At 41.5% G+C, this 22,478-nt stretch overlaps 1 protein-coding gene across 1 annotated transcript in view; it reads right to left on the bottom strand.

Annotated features, from left to right (window-relative positions):
- Positions 1-22,478, bottom strand: part of il17rd (interleukin 17 receptor D) — a 69,816-nt gene that overhangs the window by 43,791 nt on the left and 3,547 nt on the right. The window contains exons 2-3 of the mRNA XM_068316426.1: positions 17,447-17,501; positions 1,787-1,909 (exon numbers count right to left, since the gene is read on the bottom strand). Coding sequence (XP_068172527.1) covers positions 1,787-1,909; positions 17,447-17,501 — 178 coding nt within the window. The remainder of the gene's footprint in view (positions 1-1,786; positions 1,910-17,446; positions 17,502-22,478) is intronic.

The following is a 22,478-nucleotide window of genomic DNA, read 5'->3' as shown; positions in this document are numbered from 1 at the left end:
CAGTTGACAGCTCTGCTGCTCTCTTCACCCAAGTGTCCAAAACACACAGTCTAAGGTCAGAGATGCCATCACAAGATCAATCATTCACCTCTGACCCAAGGTGCTCTGATACCAGATACACTTACGAGCATCCTTGTGTTTAATCATGATGTTAGTTACAAACAATGCGTGACTAGCACAGAAGTCCAGCAACATAACACCACCCAGGTTTAGTTCATGGAGGCCATTCCTCCCAATCACGCCCCTCTAGGTGGCTCCATCATTGCCGACGTGTGCATTGAAGCACCCCAGGAGAACAATGATGTCCACTACAGGGGTACCGTGGAGGACCCCATTTAGGGACACCAAGAAGGCCAAATAGTCCCAACTTCTATTTGGTGCATCCGCACAAATAATATTCAGTTTTACCTCCCACAGCCTGAAGGTGTAGGGAAGCGACCCTCTCATCCACCGGGGTAAACTCCAACACAGCTGCACTCAGCCAGGGGCTTGTGAGTATCCCCTTACACGCCTTGCGCCTGACGCAACTCCAGAGAACAACTAGGTCCAATCCCTGTCCAGAAGTTTGGATCCAGAACTGAGGCTATGCGTGGAGTTAAGCCCCACCAGAGCAAACTGGTAACGCTCCAAACTGGTCACGCTCGAACTAGTAATGCTCCAACACAAGCTCCGGTTCCTTCCCTGCTAGTTAGGTGACATCCACGTCCTCAAAGCCAGCTTCTGCCACCCGGGTCTGGTCCGTCGTGACCCCGTTACCACTGCCACCCATATGGCAGCGCGCCCGACCCCATCGGTCTGCCCTGCCGGTGGTGGGTCCACAAGGGCAACATAATTTCTGAAATGCATGTGCAACTGTATGTAAAAAGAAGTGAAAGGAGTTTATAGAATTTTCTTCAATCAAACACTCCTGTAATATATAGGGGATACATTAGAGTGGAATAAAGGACAGAGACGAGTGAATCGTTAGGCTACTAACTGCTTTGCAGTCTGTTGTTCAGGTAAAACTCACATATATCCGTGAGTCATTAAACAACCCAGCTCAGTTCGCCTCCACTTCAGAAATGTAGTATTCCGCATCACATGATTGATCTTGAGAGATGTTGGTTTAACTACAATGCATTCTTTAACAGTTGTCAATGTACATGCACCTGCACATTCATGCTGTGAATAGACTTCCTATTCACATCATCAGCCTTATTAAGTGAGAAAGCCTTGATGGGAATGTGGGTGCCATCTATGCAGACAATTACATTCGGAAATCCTAAAAGAAATTGAAGTTACTCATCCAATTTCCGAGATTGCAGCACAATATCAGTAGGAGAATGTAAAATCAAATTAATTTAACACACTACTAAACGCTGGAATCTTGTGTAACTCCTCCTTCATGGTTCTGACGGGTTTACGGTTTTATTTATGATCAAACACTATAAACTCACTGTCTGACAGAATGAGGACATGAAATGGCGTGATTGGCTTTGAAAGAGGGTGGAGTCAGGGAGAAATCCTGAGTTCAAGGAGTAAAACCTGCTCAGACCAGGTTAGTTCCAGAGAGTCTGTTACTGCAGTAACAAACGCAGATGTTCAGTTACCTCACTTCGTGAAATAGGCTAGAGTTACTCTTCTTAAGTTATCTCTCTTTGTGAAACCAGACACCAGAGGTTTCCCTCTTTTCAGGGTTAACATACCCAGGGTTTTCCCTAACTGGCTTTGTGAAACAGACCTCTGGTCTGATTAATGTGATAAACACATGAAGAAAGAAAACCATCACATGTAAATACACATCTACCTAGTGGACTGGCAGACCAGTGGATGACCACGGCAGCCTGATCTTCACAGGCCAGTTGGTTGAAGGAGACATTGGTGACTCCATGAATCACATGTTTTCCAGATGGGCATGTTAATGAACAGTCTGCAGAAAGACAAAGACATAGAGATGAGTCAACAACAGCAAGACAGCAACTATAAACTTTATCCTTATTTATACTTGAGTTTTCTAACTTTGTTGTGATCTACAACTTGTCATTAGTTAATTGTTAGCATTAAAAACTGCTGTCTTTTTCAACTTTTATTTGTAACTAGCTAACATATACAGTACATAAGGGTTGACATGAAGAGGTTTGGGTGTACAGCCATTTCTTTTGGTTTTCTGTTTTTGTTTAGTTTGTTTTAGTGAATCAACTATATGTTGGTTTTGTTTCAGTTAGTGATTAGTTCGAGAAATTGAGGAAAATATTTTGGATTTTTTGCTGGGGCCCATCCTGAAGGCATCTTCATGATATTTATCATAAAGATTAAAAGATTAAAGATTAAATCCACTTTATTTGTCCACACATGGGGAAATTATCTTTATACGCTTCACACTTTCTTTGCATGTGGATACATTTTTTTGGTTAGTCATATACACATAGTTTTTTTGAATACAGGCCCCAGGACACAACACACAGTAGGCATGCAACTAGTGACACATCAGACAGGAGACAGTGGGGGGAGGCAGAGTGATGGGTCGTGCATGGAGGGTCGCGCCCCAAACGAACAGCTTGTAGGGGGCACCTTGCTCAAGGGTGCCTCGGCAGGGAGGCTGGGAGTGGCTGGGAGGTGAGCTGAAACAGTTATATTTCACCTCAGTTGAGCTGGCAGTTTAAATGCATGTGTCGCACCCTGAATATTTAATTTGTTCAGATTATGTTCAGAATTGTTTTGTGTAAATTTGTTCAATCAGCCGCCCAGCCCCCCACCCACCTTCATGTTTCTTATGAATATCATTTATAGTTTCATGTTGTTTGTTTTGGGTCACCTACAACAGCGGTCCCCTAACCTTTTTCGCGCCACGGACCAGTTTCATCTAAGACACTGTATTCGCAGACCGGCCTTCATTTGTTCGATAATTGTTAATGACGCCAGGACAGCTGTAGTCTAATAATAAATCATCCGCAGTGGTTTTATGTGAAATGCAGACATCAAGACAATAAACAACCTCGAATTTCATAAATTGATAATTAACAGATCTGTAAACGAAATAATTGCAAAAAATAATTTTACTAAAAGTCACTGATGAGGTTTATTTTGAAATATAGCGACTTACAATTAGTGCATTCAAAGGAGGACAAATACTGATCATTTCCAATAAAAGGGTCAACAAGTTAAATAATAATAATTACAACAATGAGAATTAGTGGTTGGGGACCGCTGATCTAGGGGTACAATGATCTAGGGAGACAATGACACCTGAAGTGTATTCTGGACATCCGGTCTACTCCGCAGTTTGGTTTTCTTTGCGGTCACTGCAGAAAATCCCACTCCACAAAGACAGGAGGTTGGAAATGGAAGCAAGCAAGGTTTTCAATATTTTTTGGACGATCTCAAGATATTCTGCCTTGACTTTAATCCAGAACACTGAACCGGTTGTGGGCTCTTAATTCAGGGGTAACCTGTCACGTGACCGAGACCTGTCAAGCGCAACAGACGCATGCATTCGTCTGTGCGTCATTCCGCACAGACGTCACTTTTCAAAATAAAACATCTTTCAGAATCCTAAATAATTAAAAGAGAAGTAATATAAATTATTATTTTATGCTGTGTGGCTCGGTACCAAATGACCCACAGACGGGTACCGGTCCGCGGGCCGGTGTTGAGGACCACTGACCTACAAGATTCACCTGCTCCACATGAACTCCACATGTACTCACAAATATGTTGGCATGCGTTTGTAATCAGTAGCTAGAGTGTGCTCTCTTAATTTCCCTTCGGGGATCAAACCAGTATATAAAATAAAAAAAAATAAAAAAATGAAGTCAGCATAGTGTAATACCCATTTACTTCAGCGGGTGTCAGTACTGGCGGTGAGAGGGATTGACAGCAGCTGGACTCTGGTCATGTCAGGAAGTAATGAGAGTGAGTGCGCGACTATAGAGGGTTAATGTCGGACGGATCGAGCGATACGGGACCAGAGCTCTCTTACGGAGGAATGACAGAAATAACTTGACGCTGAAGATGTACAATGGAATTTGTGGCTGTTAATAATAACGCTGGCAACTGGAAGAACATTGTCATCGTTGCACAAGTGTAACACATGCTTACAGTCATATTGAGCATATAGTCAAATAAAAAATGGCTTCGGTAGAGAAGAATAGAGAAGTGACATGGAAGAAAATTAATGCATGAGGGAAGGAGTAAGTTTGAATGTATCTCATTGGTGGAAAGATGGTGGAATCTTACTGGACAAAAATATATTTTACCGAGTTGGAATTGTATAGACACAAAACAACATGGAAGCAGCTTAAATTGAAAAATACAGAATTTATTTTCTTGGATTATACTACCAATAGATAAAAGTATGGAATCACCAGTCTTGGAGGAGCACTCACTCCAACATTTTATTATGTAGAACAAACTTTGATCAAAAGCATGAAAAAGTAATGGATTTTTTCAAAAGTGCAATTACTTGGCATTCAGAAACGCTAAAAGAAATGAAGAAAAACACTGTGGTGGTCAGTAAATGTTACTTTTACAGAGCAAGTGCAGGGAAATATGGAATTTCTCACTTCTGAGGAAAAAAAATTGGAATCACTCCATTTTGAGTAGAAAATAAGGACACACCCAGTCCATTTCCTTTCCTTAATTGGGCACCTACCTCAGATTTTAGATCTGCTTGTTAGTCAGCAGTTAAAAACAGTGCAGTAATCACACCTTGGAGGGCTGCTGGACCAAGTGGATTGGCAATAATCATGGCTCCAACAAGAGAGAGGTCTCTTGAGACCAAAGACAGGATTATCATCGAAGATCTGGACCAAGTACAAACAGCATGGGAAGGTTGTTAAAGTCAAGCATACTTGTAAACCAAGGAAGACATCTGCGAGTGAAGACAAACAACTAAAGGCCATACGTCTTGAAAACAGGAAATGCAAAACAAGACAAATGAAGAAGAAATGGGAGGAAGCTGGAGTAAATGTATGTGACAGAACTGTGCAAAATCGCCTAAACGAAAGGAGATTTTCATACAGGAAAGCCAAATGGAAATCATCATTGATGCTTAAACAGCAAAGAACAAGACTCCAATGGTCTAAGGAGAGGCAATCATGGACTGTGGATGACTGGATGGAGGTTATCTTCAGTGATGAGTCACAAATCTGCATCGGACAAGGTGATGATGCTGGAACTTTTGTTTGGTGCCGTTCCAGAGACATTTACAAAGAGGACTGCCTAAAAAAACCTCAAAATGCCTACAGTCCTTGATGATATGGGGCTGTATGTCAGGGAAAGGCACTGGGGAGATTGCTGTGGTTGAATTTTCAATAAATGCATGAGTTTACATTGACACTTTGGACAGCTTTCTTATTGCTTCAATTGAAAAAATGTTTGGGGATGATGAAATCATTTTCCAAGATGACAATGCATCATGCCACAGAGCATGAACTGTGGAAGCATACCTCGGGGAAAAACGCATCCAGTCCATGTCATGGCCTGCAAATAGCCCAGATCTCAACCCAATTTAAAACTTGTGGTGGAAAAATGGTCCACAGCAAGGCTCCAACCTGCAAGGATGATCTGGCAACTGCAATCAAAGAGAGTTGGCACCAGATTGATGAAGAATACAAGTCCATACCTCAGAGACTGCAAGCTGTCATAAAAGCCAGAGGTGGTGCAACTAAATACTAGTGATGTGTTTTGATTGTTATTTCTTTGTCTGTTTTTCATGATTCCATATTTTTCCTCAGAATTGAGTGATTCCATATTTATTTCCCTGCACTTGCTCTATAAAAGTAACATTTACTGACCACAACAATGTTTTTGTCATTTCTTTTAGTTTTTCTGATTGCCAAGGAGTTGCACTTTTGTAAAAATTCATTATTTTTTCATGCTCTTTATCTGAGTTTGTTCTACATAGTAAAATGTCGGAGTGAGTGCTCATCCAAGACTGGTGATTCCATACTTTTTGCTAGGGGTAGTATATTTATATTTTTTTAATTTATGTTTTCACATTTGACATATTAAACAATATTAACAATATTGATGTGTTTTTAATATATAATGTACTCGTTCAATTCAGTTCAACAACTTATAAAGCGCTGAATCACACCACATGCACCTCAAAGCCCTTCACACAGTCAAAGAGAAGAGGAAACCAACTGAACCCCCAAAAGCAAGCATGTGGCTAGGAAAGCTACTTTGGGAAGAAACCTCGGGCAGATCCTGACTCTCTGGTGAGTGGCCTTTTGCCTTGACCAGTTGAGGTGAAAAAGGAAATATAAAACTAAAAGAGAAAAAATAAATTTTGTAAAGTGAATGAAAAACAGAAAGAATCTACAACTATGCTGCACCACACTGTGTGCGATAAGAGAACATCAGATATATCGTGGAAAATTATCTAGTTTCACACACAAAACACACACACACACACACAGACACACAGGTAGTCCTCTACTTATGCACATTCGACTTACAAACATCCAGAGATATGAAAAAAAAAATGCCGCCCATTCTGACTATTGTTTTGCAGTTCCCCTTTCTACCACAACCCCCACCAAGCACCACAGCTCCGTTCGTGGATCCCCTGCACTCAACTCCCCCACTTGTTCTCATCTGTTATTGTCTGTGTGAGCATCTCAGCGCGTCCGGCTTTGTACCTTGCACAGTTTACTGTTTACAATGGATTATAAAGTAAAGGCTAGTGAAAAAAGTGGTAGCAGCGAAGACAACTCTGTTTCTGATCAACAATAATTCCCCTCCTTCCTACTTTTCTTTCACTCTAAAGAAGTGGTTCTTACCTTGTTGGAGGTACCGAACCCTGCCGGTTTCATATGCTCACTCACGGAACCCTTCTTTAGTAAAAATTTTTTCTTTTTTTTCAAATATAAGACATAATTCTATGTTTTACTGGTGTATTTAATGAATTGTGCATTAATGTCACCTTTTTCAAAGAACAAAACCAAGACAGTGCATGAGCTCACATGAAATTACCTACCTGCAAATCAGTGTGACTTCTGCTGCTGTTATTGAGAGACCAGTTCAGATATACATGGCTTCACCTTGGCAAGTGCTACTCTGATGTCATTTTCACAGCAAAGTCATTTTCTTTTGTTTTCTATGCAGCTTAAGGAAGTGTTCCTTTATTTTTGCCAGTGCGAGACTACAGTTGCTCAACTTGACACTGCAAATCATGCAGAACGCTGACTCCCATCACGTTCTGTTATACAGTACATGTAAATTAAGAAAGCAACCAGATGACGTACCATCATGACAGGCATAACTCGACTACTGAGTGCGCAAAATCTCCTGTAGCACAGGTAGGCTAATCGATGTAGCGTGATCACCTGCAGCCAGTGATGGCTAAGGGGGGCGTGTCATCAAAAATTGACAAAATGTGTCAAACGTACAGCATTTCGTGTATGTTCGACAAAAACACCCGACACATTGTGTCGACACGATGTGTTGGGTGTTTTGTCTTGACCTCCATCTCCGCCAAACCCCTGAGACTGACTCACCGAACCCCTAGGGTTCGATCGAACCCAGGTTAAGAACCACTGCTCTAAAGGTACGCTACATACTACATTAACACCAACAGCTTCTATTGGAAATTGCTCATATGAACTCTCTGATGAACACTCTATTTGTCTGGGCTGGCCAATAAAATGTTAATGAGCTTCCTGTGTCAACGCCTGCTATACATCCCCATTGATACAATGTGTCATGTGCATGCATGCAAGTGCACCCTACCAGCTGAAGTTGCGTTTATTTTTAGTAACTTTGTTAGTACTTATTTCTCTTTTGTTTTTCCATTATTTTTAATTATATAACTGTAAATTTTTCTACAGTAATCACGGTTATACTTTTTCAGTCAGCAGAACGTACTAACTCTGTGGCCACATTGTGAAAACACGTGATCACCTGAAAACTGAAACTGAAAATGACAGGCAGACATCGCAGGGTTTTTTTGAAGAAAAACACACAGTAACTACAAATGGGAAAAAAATCACCGGAGGAAACAACAAATTAATATGGACTAGACATAATGAAAGCCGTGTCTCCAACAATCATCACAGACATTGAGAAATGGTAACAACATGGAGGAGTATGTCAATAGGATGCAGTTAGATGTGCTTCAGTGAAACGTGGTTGCGATCATGGATAGCTCAATTCCATTGAGGGCTTCCTGTTCATGCTGACAGGGATGGTAACGGGAGTGGCAGGAAGAAATGTGGAGGTCTTGTCTTGTGAACTACATTGAACTGTTGGATGTTGGCTATATTACGTCCGTCCACTAACCCTACATCGCAGTGAGGAGGTATGGAAGCTAGGACACTAACGATCTGTACAGAGCTGTGTAAATATTGTTATTGTTTTATCTATTCTCTATTTATAATGATTTCTTTTTTATTTATTACGATTTCTTTTAGCTCTTCATTCTCAAATTCTCCTTATTCTGACATTCTCAATGTTTTTTTCTGCAGCAGTAGAACTGTAACAAAGAGCAATTCCCCTCTCGGGAAAGTATGTGTTAATATAGCACCACAATATAGCACCACATATGACTGGTTCCCCATTCCCCCAGCTACTTCCCTGTTATGCAGCAACCCACACCGATCAGCACCACTTCATATAGGCATCTGCAATACTCATCACGACTTTGCCATACTTCTATGTAACTGTAAATAAGATTAAAATGTCTCTTATGTGTGTGTGTTCGCCGTGATGCAAAGGAAACAACAAACATGGACAAAAGTGGAGCTAATTAGTTAGCCAAATACATGCTGACTTTACTCATGCTTATAAGCAACTGTACCTAATATAAAAACGTGGTGTATGTGATGTGTGCGTGTGTGTGTGTGTGTGTGTGTGTGTGTGTGTGTGTGAGTGTGTGTGTGTGTGTGTGTGTGTGTGTGTGTGTGTGTTTGCTATGATGCTGACGATACACAAACACAGAACGAAGCAGAGCTAATTACAGTACAGGAGAACAATGGACTCCCCCTGTAGGAGGGGGGGACTTCAATACACATGTCGGCAATGATGGAGACATCTAGAATGGAGCGATTGGGAGGAATGGCCTCTCTAACGTGAACCCAAGTGATGTTAGATTGTTGGACTTTTGTGCTAGTCACGGATTGTTCATAACTAACACCATGTTCGAACACAAAGATCCTCATAAGTGTACCTGGTATTAGAGCACCCTGGGTCAGAGGTCAAAGAACAATCTTGTGATCCTAACATCTGACCTCAGACCGTGTGTTTTGGGCACTCAGGTGAGAAGAGGGGCAGAGCTGTCAACTGATCACCACCTGGTGGTGCAGTGATGTGCGGTCAGGGGAGGCAGGTGAGCAAGGCACCATCCCACCCACAAGCTGCTCATTTGGGGCACAATTCTTGTCTATCATGACAAGAAACAAGATGAAGTGCATCTGTGCAACAGATTTCCATTAGGCATGTAGCCATAAGTTGTGTGAACCAGTTTAATGTTAGCTTTCAAAAAATTACAGTAGAACACTAACATTAACATGGTAATGATAATGCACAATAAAATGCTTACAGACAACTTAGTGACAACAACTGAGTCTGCTATTTCATGCCGGGCTAGATGATGCTGGCATGCATGACTAAAACACCATGATGTTCTCCCCATGTCTGCGTGGGTTCTCTCCGGGTATTCCGGCTTCCTCCCACCTCCAAAAATATGAGGTTCAGGTTAATTGGCCGGTCCCAAATTGCCCGTAGCAGTGAGTGTGTGTGTGCATGGTTGTCTGTTTTTGTGAGTGGCTCCGCGGCACACTGGCGTCATGCCCGGAGTGTCCCCAGCCTCACGCCCTATGCCAGTTGGGATAGGCTCCAGCCTCCCATGACCAGCTGCGGCTGATAAAGCGGAAGAAAATGGATGGTTGGATGGAGTCTCAGTGGTGGGGTGGTTTCATTACTAATAAAACAAGAGTGTTCCAGCAACACAGATTTAGAAACCCTGATGCCACACCTAAAACATTAAGACGTCACCACAGACTCCGAGCTCAGAACTGTTGGCCATGAGAGGCGAGTTTGTTTTGTCTGTCAGCATGACACTGCATAATTTCAACCCATCAAATATCTCTGGTTGTGTTTGAAGTAAAAACAATATATTTATCATTTGAAAGGAAAAAAATGTACCTTGGGGGCTGGATGGGTGGGGTTGATAATAATGTACACAGTATTTCCCTTACCATTACATTATGGTGTGTTACATCCCCCAACGACAAGTACCGTATTCGCCCGAATATAAGTGTTTTTTGCATTGAAATAAGACTGAAAAAGTGGGGGTCGTCTTACATTCGGGGTCTAGACATTATACCCATTCACAACGCTAGATGGCGCCAGATATCTTTAAAGCGAATGCTGAACTTAACTCCCCAGGCCAAAGCGAACCCTGTCACGAAGAAGAAAAATAAAAATAGCGGTAGCATGAAGAAGTACGGAAGCGTAGAGCTGCCACACCAAGAAAATAAAAACCGGGACGTATCTCGGAATTTCGTGATACGTATCTCGGAATTTCGTGATACTATCTCGGAATTTCGTGATACTATCTCGGAATTTCGTGATACTATTTTGGAATTTCGTGATACGTATCTCGGAATTTCGTGATAAGATGCTATGTTGTAACGTGACAATGTGATACCTTGAAATAGCGTGATACCTATCACCTATCATCCACATCATTCCACGCCTCTCCCAAGTGAGCTTGCACATCGCCATGGACTCTCCACTGTCCAGATTTCTACGAGGTCGTGGAGTGTCAGAGGACTGTCTCCAACGCATGGAACAAGATCATGTAAGCTAATTTTGACCGCTCACCATCTAATTAAAGAGTTGCGTATGGTCAGCGCTGTGTATAGTCTAGTTAGCTAACTAGCCTGTTAAGCAGCTACATGCTGAGGGGGAAAAACACAGTTGGGGGACTGTTCGCAACACTCGTGTAGCTTCACGAACACTTGTTGAAAGATAGAAACGGAGCCAAGACAATGCAAGTGGCGGACCCTCCTGTGTCTGGGTCAGATAGTAAAAGTCCCAATAGGCTAGTCCCAACAAAGTAAATAGTAATACAAGTACGGGATGACGTAGGCTATAGTTCGGAGGTTGTCATGGGGTGCCACCGGGTCAGAGGCTCTCATCAGCAGGTTTCATTTTCTGCCAGCATAGTCCCAAGCTGTTTAATGTCGGAAAAAATACAAAAACGATAAAGATCCTGCATCCTTCTTTTTATACTCTGTGCTGCGCTGATCAGACTGGCGTCCTTAGCAACGATCTGTTACACTTGATGACCTTCATTACTCAGAAATAATATTCAATTTAATGAATATAATGGATAAAAAAAACACAACAAAAAAAGCGAAGTTACAACTGTGAAGTTAAAATCCAGTCCCCAGTCGGTAAGGATAAGAATATTACAGAGAATGCCATCTACTACCACCCTGTCTCTGTGTTAATGCAGTCTTGTGAGTTGTAATTATTATATCTAGTATGTCTGTCTTTACAGATTGATGCTGGAGTCATTGATTGTATGGATGATGACACCCTGGCTGGCTACATCCCTACGTATGGGGATAGGATTGCAGCAAGACGCTTTTGTTTGGATCATGGGCAACATCATGGCACAAAACAAACAACGAAAACATCACTGCTTGACAAACTCAAACAAAGAATGGGGATTGGTGACACTGATGATAACACTAACCAGGAGAAAAGGAGAAGTAAGTATGCAAAACACAAGAAATGGGCTGAGAAAATGACAAGAAAAATTGAGTTGGGGTGGATCCATGAGGGTAAACAAGTCCGGAAACGTAGAGGGGGGGGGACAAGGAGCCTTGATGTCCCCAAAGACTCAAAAAAAGAGGAGATATTGCAGTATGCCAAAGACATTTTCTTCCCGAAGGGAGAAAATAAAGTAGGAAAAATTGATGCATTTAGTCATGACATATTAGACTATCAGGAGGAAGCTATTTTTGATGATGTTATTACAGTTGGTGAACTGTACAGCATACTTAAAATGGGAGTGTTGAGATTTTACCTGTGCACTAAGACCCCAGAAGATAAGGATGATGAAGAATGCATTATGGGAACATCAAACAACAAGGATGAGCAATTGAATGACATGTTGGAAGAAGATGACCAGCCTATTCAAACTTCTGACATTGAGGCAAACCTAGACACATCTGAGGTTATGTTTGGCTCGTATCTTGGAGAACCTGTGGCTGGCCAAATGGATGACACTTTGATCTATCTACCTGACTTAGAGAACAGTGAGGACCTTATCATAACATCAGTCCTCATTCCCAGAACAAGCTCAAATGACACATTGATCAGCATACCTCTCCCAATAAGTGAAGCATCCTCTACTTCAGACACAGCACTGAGAGAAGATGAAGCTTCCATCACACTTCCGCCAACAGCCAATGCTACTGCAGAGTCAGAATCTGTAGGTGAGGTAGCAAGAAGTTCAACTCCTTCATGGGATGTTGTGCAAATCACTATAAGACTTCATAGGGTCAATCTTTTACAGGAGATGATAGGCCAATTCAAGGATGCAGCACTTCTCAAACATGAACTTAGATACACTTACATAGATGAAAGAGGTGCTGATGCAGATGGCATCTCAAGGGATGTGTATGCTGCATTTTGGACCGAGCTACTGGACCACACAGCTGAAGGGGAGGACCAGAGAATTCCATCTCTGTGTCCTAAGTGGCAAGAAGAAGAATGGAAATCCATTGGGCGAATTCTACTGAAGGGATTTCAAGACCACGGCTATTTTCCCTGTCGCCTTTCCCCAGCTTTTACAGTGGCACTTATTTTTGGTGAGCAGGAAGTCTCTGATGATGTGCTTTTTGAAAGTCTTCTTCTATATGTCAGTCATTCAGACAGGAGTCTGATCACCACTGCCTTAAAAGGAGAACTTTCAGGGGAGGAGAAAGATGAGCTGATTGATCTTTTAGACCGTTTGGACGTAACAGCACTTCCAACACAAAATAATTTAAAAGGCATCCTTCTGAAAGTGGCACACAAGCAGTTGATCCAAAAGCCAAGATATGCATCAGAAAAGATGTCCTTCGTTGCTGGTTCCTCCCTAAGAGAAGCTCTCGCCAGCCCACAAGATGTCCTGCACATGTATGAAGCCAAAAAGCCAACAACCAAAAGGCTTTTGAAAATGCTACATGCCTCTCCCTCAAGTCAAGCTGAGACCCAAAGCTTTCGTTTCTTGCAACAATACATCAGAGGCTTAGATGAGGCAGGTCTCCGAAGAGTATTAAGGTTTGTGACAGGGTCAGATGTCATATGTGTAAGCAAAATTACCATCATGTTCACGGCAGTTGATGGACTTGCACGAAGACCTGTTGCACACACATGTGGTCCAGTTCTGGAACTACCATGGACATACGCTTCCTATCCAGAGCTACGTACTGAGTTTGACAGTGTACTGATTGACAAAACATCATACAAATTCAGCCTAGCTTAGCTTTGTTATATGCTTATCTCAACTAAGCTAGTGGTGCACATGTCTAATGTGTGTCTAATGAATGTCTACAGATATTCAGAGCATAGCGTTTTGTGACTTGTCAAGTTGATGGATAAAAACCTGTTAATGTTATTGAGAAGTCCTGACCACTTTTCTATACCCTTATCTGATTATGACTTCTCTAATGACTTTCCCAATATATGCTCTACTACTCTGTTATGTAGAAGAGCAATTTGATTCTACAGTGGTTCTAAATGCGGCTACAAAAAGAATGTAGACTTGCACCTTAATGTTGGGAAATGGTTTATTTTTTATGTTTACATTTGTGATACATATAGTGTTATAATCCATAAGAGCAGGGAATTTTTTTACCTGTCCAGTTGACGAAAAAAACACATGTGTGATGTTAGTTCTTCCAGAGTGCAGCTGAAGACCCAACTACTTTTCTATACTCTTGTTACCTGATTTTGAGTTATCTAATGAGTTCCCCAATACCTGCTCTACATGTTAATGTACTGTTACGTAAAAGAGCAATTTGAAAGGGAATCTGAATGCTGTTACTACAAAATAAAACAGTTTATTTTGTGTAATGCTTAGGTCTGCATGTGTCTTATGTGTAAAAAAGAAAATTGCAGCCACGAGGAAGAAAGCACAAGAAAGAGCCCTGGAGTTGTGTTGTTGTGTGGTAATGAGAAACAGTCTCATATTTGCTCCATCTGTCATGAATTTATGGAAACAAATTTAAATTCTTTGCTGCTATATGTAGATGAGCAAGAGCATTACACTGTGGGCAAAATAGTTCAAGAAATTAAAACAACAACATCATAGTTGTGATGTTTCTTTTCCTCATGCATTCAATGTTAAAAACGGATCACATCAACAATATAGGCTTGCTTTATTTGCCTATTCCAGAAATCACAGAGTAATTTCTAAGTCTTTTAGAATGCATGCTCTCAGGAAAAGATACAGCTCTATAGCTTCATCTGGTGTGGTGGGAGAGTGTAAGAAGTTCTCCGTCATTATAAGGCAACACATGTTGAATACGGTTTCATCACAAGGGTGAGGTCCCCTCTGTTGGCATTCCTCTTTACAAGCCTCCACTGCTCCCCGAGACACTTCTTTCAGATGATCTTGTCCTCCAAATAGATGAGGGATGGTGTACATGAGAATGGGACGTCCACTTGGAGCCACTGCATTTCTGCTCCTCCGGATAACATGGGTGTTCCACAAATGTACAACTTGCTGCAGTTCTTCCTATGTAGTAAAAAAAGAAAAAAATATATATTTAAATACATACATGACAACATTGTTGCTTACAGGCATAGGATTTTGACAGCTGCAATATAAAGCCCACTGGCTTTTGACCAGTAGATGGCGGTGTACTCAGACCACCAGAGTGTGCGTGTGGGATTGTCGGACAGATCTCGCGAGAGGAGAAAATTTGGTAACGTTGTTTTGAACCACGGATTAAATCATAGTTAGATCATGGATCAATCACAAAATACATCCATGGGATCCATTATTGGAATAGAGAAAATACTTTGCTAATTCCAAAAAAATTTGATTCTTTTCTGTGCAGCTCTGATCGGGAATAGCTAACGGACCATATACTGTATATAGATGCGCTCACTCTATCTCTCTCTGCTCACGATCACGCACGCATGACCATACACACACACAGACACACACACACACACAGAGAGAGAGAGAGACACACACACACACACAGAGAGAGAGAGAGAAACACACACACACACAGAGAGAGAGAGAGACACACACACACACACACACACAGAGACACACACAAACACACAGAGAGAGAGAGAGAGAGAGAGAGAGAGAGAGACACACACACAAACACACACACACACACACACACACACACACACAAGATGATGGTTCATGTACAGTATCTGACATAGTTTACCTGGATGATGGCCAGGCAACTGAACAATATAAGTTGCTTGTCCAAGAAGTCTCCAGAGAAGCAGTCTTTGTCTTTCAGTTCCTGGAAACGATTCATCCAGTACTGGGCATGATGTCTTCTCAAAAAGGCCCACCAGCTTTCGATCCGCTGATTGTGGTTACTGGACCCAGCGATGTAACAGTTGGTGACAAGGCGGCGATCCATACTCCATCGCAAGAACCTCTGCATTTCTGCCATTGTTACATTTTCTGTCCCGAAGTCTGCGCGAATTCTGGATGGTGTCCCCATCCTCCTCTCAACTTCCTTTATGAAATACCCAGCGATTACTTTGGGATCGCTGTTTGTTGAATAGGCATGTAGCCATATCATAAGTCTTGAAAAGCCATCCATTGCTCCATTTATACAGACACCAAATGGTTTTAGTTTGTCGTATGAATCAACATGCCACATGAAATTAGGCCCTGGGTTAAAGTACATGCGCCGCGTTAGGCGATTTCTCCGTCTCTGTTCAACACCACGGGGGTCGAAAAACTTTAATAAATGCCTCACCGTACTTTGGGTGACAACATATCCAGCTTGGATGCAGTTGAGATGATGGAGCTTGTATCCATGCAGCCGGCCGTGTCCCTCCAGCTCATCAATGAGGAACGACGCTACCTCAAGAGGGTCCGACTCGTTTTTCCTCCGGTATAGCCCCATGTTTTTCAAGTGTCGTCTTAGGGTACGCATGCTTATATAAATGTCATCCACGGAGCCCAATAACTGTAAAATCTCACCATGTCTCAAGCCAAGCATGAAATATAATTCAATGGCATCATGTAAAGGAGCCATGATTTACTGATGGCCAGCAGACAGTAAATGAAACCACTTTAAAAAGTCCTATCACGAAATTCCGAGATACGTATCACGAAATTCCGAGATACGTATCACGAAATTCCGAGATACGTATCACGAAATTCCGAGATACGTATCACGAAATTCCGAGATACGTATCACGAAATTCCGAGATACTATCACGGAATTCCGAGATACTATCACGAAATTCCGAGATACGTATCACGAAATAACGTGATACGTCCCGGTTTTTATTTTCTTGGTGTGGCAGCTCTACGCTGCCGTAAAGAAGAAAAATAAAAAATAGCGGTAGGAAACAAAAGAGGAGAAAATAAGAGAAGGGATAACAGAAAATGGAGAATGTAGCGACAATCTGGAGAAAAGTGGGTCGAAGATCGGCCAGGTTAACCGGCAGCTGAGGAGAAGTTATGATGCAAACTTCAAGATGATGGAGGTAAATGAGGCAGAGTCTTCAAACAATTGTAAAGTGGCTGTGAAATATGGTGTCACAGAGTGTAGTGTACGGAGATGGAGAGCTCAAAAAGATCGGCTAAAAAATGCTCACATGTAATATATACAATATATATATATAACATATAATATATAATATTAATATAAAAATTAAATTTGGTGTTCAAAAAGTCTTTTTTTAAACTTGAGTCTTGAAAAAGAGGGGGTCGTCTTATAATCAGGGTCGTCTTATATTCTGGCCAATATGGTATTTACTTGACATCCATTATTACTATTATGCTATTTTTTTATTTGAATTTGTTTTTCCCCTTTAAGTAAAACACTTCCTTCGTGTATTTGTCTTACAGCTTGGTATGGAAACTGCTTTAAGACCATAAAGCACACACACACACGCTCAACGATTTCTTGTCGTGGTCACAGATAATAGGAGATGGAGGTGAGATATGGCTCAGGAAAGTGACTTTTAGTGTGGAAAAAAACAAAATACCAAAAGGAGAGAAGTGCATGATGGAGGAGGAAGGAAAAATACAGCAGTGGTGGTAAACATGAGTAGACATCAGTGAATGAATTCAATTTAGAACTCATTTATGTACAGCAAAGCTGACTGCCATCCAGCAGTATACCTCCAGCAGGTATATAGTTGTGCTTTAGATCTAACAGATAAATATTAGTCTGCATGGATTTGTCCCACTGTTTCACAGGTACTTGAAGCAAACTCAAATAAAAATCTAAATCTAAATGAAACTCACTGTCTGCTCTCAAAGAGATGGCCAACCTTTGTCTTCCATCAGAAGAATTCTGCACCTGAGAAAAAGAAACATGGCACACATGAGGATACTGTCAATGCCCCCCCACACACACACACACACACACGCACACACACACTTGTCAATATATACTTGTAACAATCCCCAAGACCAGGATACTTTCCCAACAATTAGAATAACCCTAAGACAGACACAAAAAATGTTTTTACCATTACAAGCCTTTTAACAAATTGCAATATCTTCCCCGCAAAAAAGATTCTGAAAAGTCTGACGCATATATCACCTCAATTAATTGTAGATTGTATGTCGACTGTAATGTTTGTCCTTCGAAGATCTACACAATGCTGCACATAAATGTCCTTTGGGTAGCATTAAAAGAGAGACAGACATCATATAAGGAAGAAAATTCCTTATATGTTCCCCCTCACCCGGGAAACACTGATTCTCTGACTGAGAAAAACCGTGTCTGTGGAGGAAGTCACATGAGATGATTGTTGAAGAGCCCTTTCACACGGCTTCTGAAGGACGCTTCCGAGACCTGAGATGTACCTGAGCTACAATAACGGAACAGACAGTAAATTATGCGGGGTTCCTGGAGCCTATCCCAGCAAACTTGGGGCATGCGGCAGGTTACACTGCCGATGCCACATGAAGGACAGACAAACACGAACGCACACTCACGCCAAGGGACAATTTGAGATAGGCCAATTCACCTGAAGTGCATGTTTTTGGAGGTGGGAGGAAGCCGGACAACCCAGAGAAGACCCACATATATTTATAGTTTTTTCAAAATGGCCACCCTTTACTCTGATTACTTATTTTCTTACTCTTGGCATTCTCTCAATAAACTCCAACTTTATCAGAGAGAACTTCAACATAGTTCTGAATCCCTCAGTGGATCGATCTAATATATCAATAGTACAAGCAAAACAACTACAATCAGTTAAAGTTCTGCAGAATTATATGAAAGATTTTGTATTGGACGACATTTGGAGACCTAAAAACCCAACAAAAAAGGAATAAACTTTCTTCTCTGAGGTGCATCAATCATTTTCAAGAATTGACTTTTTCCTCACAAATAATTCTATCGCAAATAAAACTTCCATTGGAATTCATCCAATTATTATTAGTGACCATGCACTGTAATCCCTCAGCCCACAAACAGTTAATTGCCATAAACCTCCTCAGACTTGGCACGTCACTCTGCCTCCCGATGTACAGCTTGATGTTGTGTGTTGTCGTGTATGTACTAACTGCATGCTTACAGGCCCCGTTGTGTGCAGTGGTTGTTTCAGGGGTTGTACATACTGACTGTGAAAAACTGTAGCAAAGAAAAAAAAGTACACCCGAGTGACAAATGTAATTTCCCCCAGTGGATCAATAAAGTATACCTTCTTCTTCTTCTTCAACATTTCTCTGCTTAAAGATCCAGAATCTGATAAAATAATTATGCAAGAACGCGCAGAATTTTTAAAATATAATGAATTTCTTGATTTATCTCCTTCATTACTTTAGGAAACGGGGAAGGCTGTAACCAGGGGTAAAATAATATCATACTCATCATACAGAAAAAAAAAAAAGAAAGAACAAATGCAAACAGAAATTGAAAAAAAACTCAAACATCTAACTGAGGATTATGCAATAAATCCAAATGAAAAAACTATGGTCGGAACGACAAAATGTAAAACTAAATCTTGACAATATCTTGTAAAAGAAAACAGAATTCTTACAATAACAACTGAGATATAACAACTTTGAACATAACAATAAATCAGGCAAATTTCTTGCAAACCAACTCCAACGCAACAGAGAAAAATCTTTCATAAAAACAATCCAGGATCCCTCTGGTAAGTATTCCCAGTCACCTCTAGAAATTAATGACGTCTTCTATAGATAGTACCATCATTTATATTCCACTACGGTAAACACCCAATCCTCTTCTCCTTGTACATGGTGGACTTCTGTTACATCTCAGAACTGTGTCACATCCAGAAGTTCGCAGATGACACAGCTATTGTGGGATGTATCAGGGACAATGAGGAGGAGGAGTATAGATGCTTGGTGAAGGACTTTGTTGACTGGTATCCCAGCAACAGCCTGAAGCTCAACACCTCGAAAACTACTAATTTCCCTGCGGGGATTATAATCAGTATAAATTAAAAAAAAATTAAAGAGCTGGTCATTGACGTCAGGAGGGACAAACCCAAACCTAGACCACTTATGATAGAAATGGAGGAGGTGGAAGATGTGCAGACCTATAAATATCTTGGGCTGTGGCTGGACAACAAGCTGGACTGGACCAGCAACACGAGGCAGCAGTACAAGAAAGCACAGAGCAGGATGTACTTTCTGAGGAGGCTGAGGGAATTCAACATCAGCAGGAAGCTCCTGTGCATGTTCTATCAGTCTGTGGTCGCCAGCATACGCTGTGGTGTGTTGGGGAGAGAGCGTGACTAAGGCGGATCTCTCCAGGCTGGAGAAGCTGATCAGGCACGCCAGCTCAGTAGTCGGGATGAAGCTGGACCCTCTGGCAATGGTGGCAGAGAAGAGAACCTTGGACAAACTTCTGGACATCATGGACAATGTCAGCCACCCTCTGCACACCGTAGCAAACAACCAGAGAAGCCTGAGAAGCCTGAGCAGCAAGAGGCTGCGCCTCCCAACATGCAGGACCAACAGAATTAAGAACTCGTTCATCCCCCGAGCCATTAAACTGCTCAACTCCTCTCTGGGTGAGATGAAGAAGAAGAGAGTCCACACGAGAGCTGAGGGATGACCCAAACAATTCACACGAGAGCTGAGGGATGAGCCCCTTCTTGTTCGCTATGGTGATGGTCAGGCTGACAGACGGGGTTAAACAGGAATCTCCATGGACTATGATGTTTGCAGATGAAATTGTGATCTGCAGTGAGAGCAGGGAACAGGTGGAGGAGAAGCTAGAGAGGTGGAGGTTTGTCCTGGAAAGAAGAGGAATGAAGGTTAGCCGCAGTAAGACAGAGTACATGTGCGTGAATGAGACGGACCCAAGTGGAAGAGTGAGGTTACAGGGAGAAGAAATCAAGGATGTGGAGGATTTTAAGTACTTAGGGTCAACAGTCCAGAGCAATGGAGAGTGTGGAAAAGAGGTGAAGAAGCGTGTACAGGCAGGATGGAACGGGTGGAGAAAAATGTCAGTTGTGATGTGTGATTGAAGAGTTTCAGCTAAAATGAAAGAAAAGGTGTACAAAACTGTGGTGAGACCAGCAATGTTGTTTGGTCTAGAGACAGTGTCACTGAGGAAAAGACAGGAGACACAGTTGGAGGTAGCAGAGATGAAGATGCTGAGGTTCTCTTTGGGAGTGATCAGGTTGGATAGGATCAGGAATGAGCACATCAGAGGGACAGCACTTGTTAAAGGATGCTGAGTTTTGAACTGCCAGGCAGGAGGCCTAGAGGAAGACCAAAGAGGAGGTTTATGGATGTAGTGAAAGAGTGCATAAAGGTAGTTGATGTGAGAGAAGAGGATGCAGAAGACAGGGTTAGATGGAGGCAACTGATTCACTGTAGCGACCCCTGAAGCCAAAAGCCGAAAGGAAAAGAGGACGAAGAAGTTATACATATATTTAAATACATTTAACACAAATTAAAAAAATATATAATTAAGTTTTGTCATTAAAATTTTATCTTGATTTCTGGTTATGTTAATCCAGCAGACAAGGCCTTGCTGGCCCTGACTGCCCATCACTGCTGTGACGTGAAAACCATTTCACGTGACTACCTCTTGAAGCTCATCGACAGAATGTCAAGAGTGTGCAAAGAAGTAATCAGAGCATAGGGGGGCTACTTTGAAGAAAATAGAATATAAAACATGTTTTAAGTTATTTCAGCCTTTTTTGTTAAGTACATAAATCCACATGTGTTGATTCATAGTTTTAATGACTTTGGTGATAATCTACAATGTAAATAGTCATGGAAATAAAGAAAACACATTGAATGAGAAGGTGTGTTCAACTTCTGACCATGTCATACATGATTTACTACTGCTTACCAGTAGCCACAACTTTTGTTGTAAAAGAGTTAGCTTCTGGGTTGTCTATTAAATAATAAATAAATTAAACCTACTTGCCAACTATTTCTTACAGTTTTTGATTTTGTCATCTACTCAACTTTACCAAGCTACTTCATAGTTGTTTATAGCTGCTGCCCTTCATTGTACTTTAAATATCTTGATTGGGGGTCACAGACAGCATCAAATTCATGACCACCACCACAAGGTCAGATCTCCTTTTCCAGACAGTGATTTGACCCTCTTACTCCCTCAAGTGTCAGCATCAGAGATGAAGAAGCAATGCCACATCGGTGCTATTTTATATAGAGCAGAGCAATAAAGGTGCAAAACCTCTTCTGTAACAAGTTGTGCAGACTAATCGTAGCAGACTGGAGAAACAGTTCATTTATAAATCAGCTTTGAGCAGCTCTTCTGCCATCCAACAGCATTCCAGGTCAAGAGCAGAGCCTAACCACCTCAACAGGTTTTTTCTTTACCACTGCTAAGTGAGTAATAATGGCTCAACAGCAGAGACATACACCCTGAGGTTGTCAAAGACTGGATTAGCCACGTCGCAGCTGAAGAAAGTTTAAAAAAGTAAAGGCCCTTCCTTAATGAAAAACAAATGCACTACAAGAAGGCAGTTGTCGAATATCCAATATATAGCAGAAATGTCCATTCTTAGGAAAATGTCAACAATTCATTCTTTAAAAAGGGCAATAATTCCTGTGGTAATCCGACAGCTGATTGTAGCCTCAGTTAGCGTAAATTTAAGAGCAATTAATCACAGTGCTTGACGGAAGGATAAAATACAAAATTAAAAATGAATGACGCTGGCATACAAAATATATTCTTTGGATGACCCTGTGCAGAAACATACAAAAATATTCTAATTTCAAGTACAGTATATGAAATGATCTGGCCAGCTGCTTCTGTCAGTGTCTAACTTCTTCCATTATTTATTTGCTGGCAAAAGATGGCGGATTG

Source organism: Antennarius striatus, chromosome 5, assembly GCF_040054535.1.
Source record: "Antennarius striatus isolate MH-2024 chromosome 5, ASM4005453v1, whole genome shotgun sequence".
Classification (NCBI taxonomy): Eukaryota; Metazoa; Chordata; class Actinopteri; order Lophiiformes; family Antennariidae; genus Antennarius; species Antennarius striatus.
Note: the sequence above shows the minus strand (reverse complement) of the source record. Positions and strands in the feature narration are given on the sequence as shown.